The 7,191-nt window shown below is 37.7% G+C and overlaps 1 protein-coding gene across 1 annotated transcript in view; it reads right to left on the bottom strand.

Annotated features, from left to right (window-relative positions):
- LOC102302823 (alpha-tectorin) overlaps positions 1–4,320 on the bottom strand; it is a 15,939-nt gene extending 11,619 nt beyond the window's left edge. The window contains 5 exon segments of the mRNA XM_042214223.1: positions 1–187; positions 440–605; positions 749–844; positions 945–1,223; positions 4,276–4,320. Of these exon segments, the coding sequence (XP_042070157.1) occupies positions 1–187; positions 440–605; positions 749–844; positions 945–1,223; positions 4,276–4,320 (773 nt within the window).
- Between the last annotated feature and the right edge of the window lie 2,871 nt (positions 4,321–7,191).

Genomic DNA, 7,191 nt, shown 5'->3' on the forward strand with positions numbered 1-7,191 from the left:
GGATCACCACTTATGGTGCAAGTGCGTCTCTGCACTGTTTGGCAAGAAAACTGGAAGGAAGTTTGCTGGCAGATCTGTGAAAAGGAGCACGGCTGGTTGCGGCACTGCAGGCCTGCTGAGGTGCATGTGCACTTCTGTGCACAGGTCCTGTCACTCCAGAAGGAATCACCAAGCTGCACTGGTAAACCTTTGAAACAATAGAAAAATGAATACTTTACATTTTTTTAACTTCAACTTGAAGAGATTCTTACTACTCAAACAGTGTTCATTTTTAAATTTTAGGATTCATTTTTGTTTATTGTTTTCACAGAGTGAAGATCAAAAAATGAAGGGCTAGAGAGGGGGGATTGTCATTTAATATAATAACATTCTTCTCATAGAATTCTCGTAGAATTTTGATCAGCTGGCTATGATGATCGTTCTCTAGTTCAGATCTTACTGTTGAAAGTACAGCCTCTTGATCCATGGTCTGTCCTGAAGGCCCAGCGACCGGGCACATGGACATTGCTGCTGAGACGGAAATTTGAGAACTGTCCTGTTGCGTTTCCTGAGAATGATCCAGGGATGGAAAAATGGTGAACAGAATTGACTGTGTCATATCCAGCCTGAAAATGACATGTCACACTGTTAAAAATAATTGCATGGTTATTTTGTATTTATATATCCCTGCATTTCACTTAAAGTAAGAGATGGCCACAAAAACTAAAAATATATGTTTTTACTATATTATATTTTAAATGGTACCAACCTGTATTGAACGTGTTGTGTAGGCTATTTGCCCATAGTTCATCAACACAAATGAGTACTGGCCACCCGATATCAGGACAGCTTGGACTGTTGTTTGCTGAAAACAAGCAACTTCTTGTTTTTAAAGTATATATATTCATAGGTATTATAACCCTATGCTTCATATTGATTGCATAATTTAGTAAGAGGTGACTTACTGTTCCAGTCATTGGATAATATGCCACCTGATACCAAGTTGCAACAAAGACCCAGTTTGCATTAAAATTGAGTCCTGGAAAGTATTGATTAATGTCCTGTGTAGCTTGCTGGAGAACACTGCCGCTGGTGTATTGGTTGTAGTAGATCTGACCATTTCCTCTGTTGTCTAAATCTGTCCAGAATGGAGCGATGATGTCTCTGGATCCATACATTGGAAACAGTTGCGGGCTGTAGCTAGACCATGATGCATCAAAGGTCAGATGCCCATTGTGGTTTACCTAGAAAATAAAAACATTCTTGTAAGTCAAAACCAGTATAAATTAGGTATCAACTGTAGGCACTTCAGACACAGGTGTTGATCACTTGTTATTAAAATGGTGGATCTGATATCACTGTGTTGGTCTTGTTCCTGCATCATCATAGTAAGTATGGTCCAGGATCAATATTACAACTGACCAGTCACGTTGTTATAATATTATGTCTTTGTAAGGAAATGTAAGGATGTGTATGTAATGTAAGGAAAAACATTTTAATAAATACATTGTAAGGGTTAAGCTTGCTGTTGGCCAAATTTATGTTACTTGCTGATTTTCTAGTGATAGTTTTTAATAGCATTAGCCAGATTCTTGACTAATGCGAACTCAATTTTCAGACATGCTCATGATCAGTTGCGATGTTGGCCCTGGACGAGCATTATTATGATGATATAGGAACAGCACCAACACAGGGATATCAAATTGTACCATTCAAACCTATACTATACCTGTAGTGTAGTATAAATAAATAGAGGAAAGAATAATTACTCACTGATGGGGTAATGAGTCAGATTCACAAAGATGAACAAAATACTTTTAATATCAACTTTTAAAATATAAGTTGATATTTAAGTACTCTATACCTAGTTTGCAACTATAAGGATAATGTTAGCTTTGTGCTTGCCATTCCTCATATTTTAGGGGTGCAACGATACACAAAATTCACGGTTCGGTTGTTCGATACTTTGGTGTCACGGTTCGATATTTTTTCGATAACAAAAAAATGTTCATGCCTTTTTAATTTGTCATTTATTAAAATTATAAATATATATTTTAACTCAAAAGTACAGTTTTTAAATTTAATGTTGCTGAAACAACAAAGTAATAAAAAAAAATCTATCTGATCGAGAAATCACTCATCTTTGGAAAAGAGAGTTTATTACAGAGAAATGGCTCTTTCCAAAATAAAAGCTATACTATACGCTTCTTCTGGGCTATATTCTCAGCAGCATATTAAACATATCAGGTCCCCATAAGGAGAATCATGTGCTAACGGCTGTCTAAATGACTCGGGTAAAGTTTGTAGCATGCGTGCTTGTTGTTTTTGTCTGCTTCCACTTGTCTTTGCACTAGGATGATGTCGGAGTAAATGTGCAGTCATATTCGTTGTGTTCCCACTAGTGCTGTCAGCGTTAATCTCGTTGAAATGACGTTAACGCCACAACACGGCAAATCTCCGTTAACGAGCTACCGCGGATCGCCCCGTGCGTGGGGCTGGACGGCTCAACACGTTAACGAGCTAACTGCGCTAACCACTAGTTCCCACCCATGTAATTGAGCATTGCGTGGCACATCCGACATACTGTTTTACTTTAGTCCATGACGCGCTTACCTTCAGGGTCATACGTCACATGAAAACCAAAATAGTTCCAAACGCCAGATCTGAATGAGGGTGGGGGAGGTTCAATTTGCCATGTTGCAAGGAGAGCTTAACTTCTGTCTCGCTAGCTTGCCCTGCGCTCAGTGAATCTGCGTTCGACTACTCCGCCTAGGCTGCACTGTCGAGCGCAGATCCACTGAGCGCTCAACACAGACAGCATCGTCAGAAGGAAAGTTGATAAAATAAATTAAAAATTTTGTATTGTTCGATACATATGCGTACCGAACCGAAAGCACTGTATCGAACGGTTCAATATCGATACGAGTATTCGTTGCACCCCATATATTTATACTAGTTTAGTTAGCTAGAGATAAAATACCATTGCTCGTTTTCATCCACATTCGAGATTGCTTACTGTCAAAATACTTTAGTTCAATGCCCATAACAAACATGAGCTAATTTGGCAAAAACTGGAATTTTACTTATTAGTGACACAGCGCAAATTGTTTGAGCTGATTTTGCCCATAGATTGCATGTAAAAGATAAATGGCCACACTGCAAAGCCTTAGCGGATAGTTCTGACCACTACTATCTATGTGTTATAAACCAGCTGATGATAGGGGTCTATCTGAATTGTCACAGTCTGGCGAGGGCAGACTGTAGGTGTTGGCAAAAGGACCCAAACGCAACTCCATAAACTGAACGTGGCGTAGATTTAACAGAAAATAAGCCGTTTATTGAGGCCAGCAAAAGGGGAGTACAAACAGCAGGACACAGGTGAACACTAAACCATAGCCTAAACTGGGTGAACTAAAGCTAAACATGAAAAACCTTAAACGTGGTGAACTGACATAGAATGCTGAAGTGAGGGTATGGATGAGCAGACGACCTGACAAATGACATGCAAAAACAGAGGACTTAAATACACACATGAGGTGATCAGGGGAAGTGGAGACACATGAGGAAACAGCTGACTAACATGAACCTAATGACAGGAGCAGTGAAGCTAAATACAAAGAACCAAGAACACACGACTCCTTCCAAAATAAAACAGGAAACATAATGAAACGCAGACATGAACAATTGACAACGTAAGACACAGACATGAAACACATGAAGAGCAGGGGAGACTTAACATGGGTTGGAAACATGAGGGGGAATTAATAAGAACTAAAATCACCTAGCATGGTAACAAATGAACTTAGAAAACCTGAAGGGCTTAACATAAACTATAAACATCAAAATGAACTAAAACTCAAAACACTGGGTCATAAGACCCAGGACCGTGACAGAAAGTAGATCCACCCTAAGATAAACATTACAGATCTGCATTAGGATCTGCTTGTGCCCAGGTGAAGTAAATTTCATCATTAGCTGGTGATCGCAAAGTTCTATGCAGAAGACCAATACCCTGTCAATTTTTTTGTGACCGCATGAACTCATCAACGTAAACACAATGATTCACTTAACCAACTTTGAATGTCTCCTACAGACAGAATTCAAAGAAGTGTACCATAAATAATGTCTAATTTTTATCTAGTGAATACTAGGAGTTTTCTTTCTTTCTTTTGTTTAACCTTTATTACAACTTTTTGGGGCGGAAGTTGTTTTTTTTTTTGCCTGTCCCGTTTGGTTCTTTAGCCATCAAAATTTCTGTCTGAAGGCCAACAAAGATACCCTACAGATTTACTTTACCAAGTGGATCATCACGGCCTTGCCATAGTGGTCCATTTGATCCATCTTTGTTGTTGTTATTTATTTATTTTATTATATTTTTAGTTGTTAAAGATGGGACAGACATGGCTGGGGTATAGGAAAGGGAGGAAGGAAAAGAAAAAAGCTAGGCCTCCTTCCCAGAGAGGTGGAGTCTAAGTCCCGACCTGACATATAGACACAGACGTACAGGCACACACAGACACAAACATCCATTCCCTCCCTCATGCACACATACCAATACTCAGCACTCACCTAACATGAAGACAAACACTAATGGACACTGTACACACAATCACAACCCCCAACCATACTCAATATCCCAGGTCCAGGTGCCCTCGCCCCACAGGGGGAAACCGCACCATCTCGCACTGCAGTCATGTATAATTAACTGTATGCAACAACAAACTCTGACAGCACTTTAATAGTGTCTTTAATAGTGACTAAGAATCGTTAACAATTTGGTAACCTACTGTGATTCATAAAGTAAGCTTTTGGTGGAAAGGAATGACACCCTGCATTAACTTGCTACCTGATGTGGGGATGTGCAGAGGTGGCAGAAATACCAAACAGTGTTTGGTCTCCACACGTGGCAAAAGCTGAAAGATGTTCAAAGAGTGACCTGATGCACACATAGGTATATATGCACACATTAACATGTGGGACTCTTACTAAATAGCTGCCTTTGTCAAACTCTGTGAGTTGTCCCCTGGTGGTCATTAGAAAAAACATATATTTAAGGAACATATTGCGAGCATTGACTTCACTTTCAGACCCAAAAGCTACATCCAGCCATCTTTTTTTGCAGTCTACGATAAATCATCACTGCTGTACAGCTACATTTTCCTTGTAAGTAATTATTGGTCCTACATTCCACCACACAGAAGCATTCAACTATTTTTATAGAGAGATATGGAAGAGAAAGAATAGGGTCTTAGAAAGATGTTGGTACTTGTGGTTAAGGCTTTGCCAGGGTTTTTTTTGTTGGTTGGCTAAGTCGGCGACACACAGATAGTCGTCATTTGTTTTACACATACAAATGCCGTTTTTACCTACCTACAGCACAGGAGATCGGGCTTTTTAACGTCTACTAACAGCAAATGTTCTTTTTACATTACCTGATCGATCACAGGATAACTTGATTTATGCAAGTATTGCAGATAATCATCGTGGTATACGGCACATGTTTTTTCGATGCCTCGATTAATTTGTCTGTTTGGTAACGATGTTGAGGATTCTCTAGATTTGTAGTTCAAAAGCTGCTTATTGATGATAGCGGTCAGGTGTGCGACGTCCTCAGACAACAAGTAAGTGAAAGCTTTGATCACCTCTCTATAATTTATTAACATTCGCTTGGAGATCTATCATTAGAATAAACTAAATGTAATCCGAAATCTCTGAGATTAACCAGTCGATAACAACAAAGACTACTTTGACAACTACTATAATCACTGTTTCCTAATTAAGTAGTTTTAAACTCATGATTTATGTATGTGAACTTGTATGTTTGTATTCATTTATATTTTTATCACAGGTGTGACACCAGGTGAGTCAACATACTTCTTTAATTAAAACTTAAGTTACTGAGTGCATACTTACAATATTGAGTAGCCTTAAATGTAATTCTTTCAGAGATGGTGATTAATTGTATTTTATGGTATCTGATGATTATGTCAATCTGAATTTTATTCTTGTCTGTTGTGAGGCGGTAGCTGGTGACATCAGGTGAGTTAATATACTTCTTTAAATTATAACTTAAGTGAGCTTATTGCATTGTTGATTCCAACAATAAGCGCCTTTAGAGGGAATCTTGTGTATTAGACACATATAGTGTCTTTACTTATTATTAGTATCAACTATATTACATTATATTTATATTATATAGCTGCCACAAGACAAGCATGTAAAAAGAAGTGAACAGAAAACACTAACAGTAATCCAAACTTTTTCCTCTGGCATCAAAATTTTAGCTGCACATTATTATAATATAAGAGTTATCTCATCAGGTGGCTTTTTAGAATAATCAGATCTGAATTCAGTCTGAGGCCACCACCTCCTTGTTGGCTGTTGTTTTTTAGTTCTATGGTGTATTGTTTTTGTGTTCTGATTCATTCTTCCTGCTATGACAGGCCAAAATGCTTTCAAAAGGATTTATTCTGGTTCTTCATGCTGTACAACCCCAATTCCAAAATAAAGTAATGGAATTGGAATCTAAACAACGATTTGCAAAGTGTTCCTTCATTTTTCACCTTTTTAGAATCACAGCTTTTATAAGATTTGTTGCTTCCATTAAATTTGAAATGAACCAATATATTTTTAATGGTACAGTTCTAAGTTCAAACTGTTTGTGTGTTTAATTTCAAATACATTGAAGTTTCTGAGATTTGCAAATAACTTCAATGTGTTTTTAGTTACCTTTTTGACAGTAACTTTTTTGGAATTGGGGTTGTATTTATTAAGAAAGCAATCTGTAGGATACAGTGTTTGAAATGCAGCATAATGGGGCAAATCCCCTTTTTACTCTTTTAAGGTACCCTCTATCCAATATCTGGAACAACAAGCGCTGCTTCAGACGATGGAAGTTCTCCTCTTATTGTCCTACAGCATGCTTTCCTGTATTTTGGACAGTCGTATAATCAGATTTATGTAAGTAAAATATGTTTTGGAAAACTAGAACATCTTTGTTTTATGCATCTGCATTTTAAATGCAGATGTATAAAATGTTCATTCTCCGGTTTGCAAATCAGTTACAACCACAGAGCTGAATTGTACATGCTTAAAAAAGAAAATGAAATGAAAAAGAAAAAGAAAAGAAAATTTGCTGTTATGAAAGTAATAATGTATGTTCAATTTCAAAATTACTTGCCGACTTGTCATTTTCATCCAGTACCAAAATAC

The sequence above is a fragment of the Haplochromis burtoni genome, unplaced genomic scaffold (genome assembly GCF_018398535.1).
Source record: "Haplochromis burtoni strain Fernald_Lab_line unplaced genomic scaffold, NCSU_Asbu1 Contig_531, whole genome shotgun sequence".
In the NCBI taxonomy this organism is placed as follows: domain Eukaryota; kingdom Metazoa; phylum Chordata; class Actinopteri; order Cichliformes; family Cichlidae; genus Haplochromis; species Haplochromis burtoni.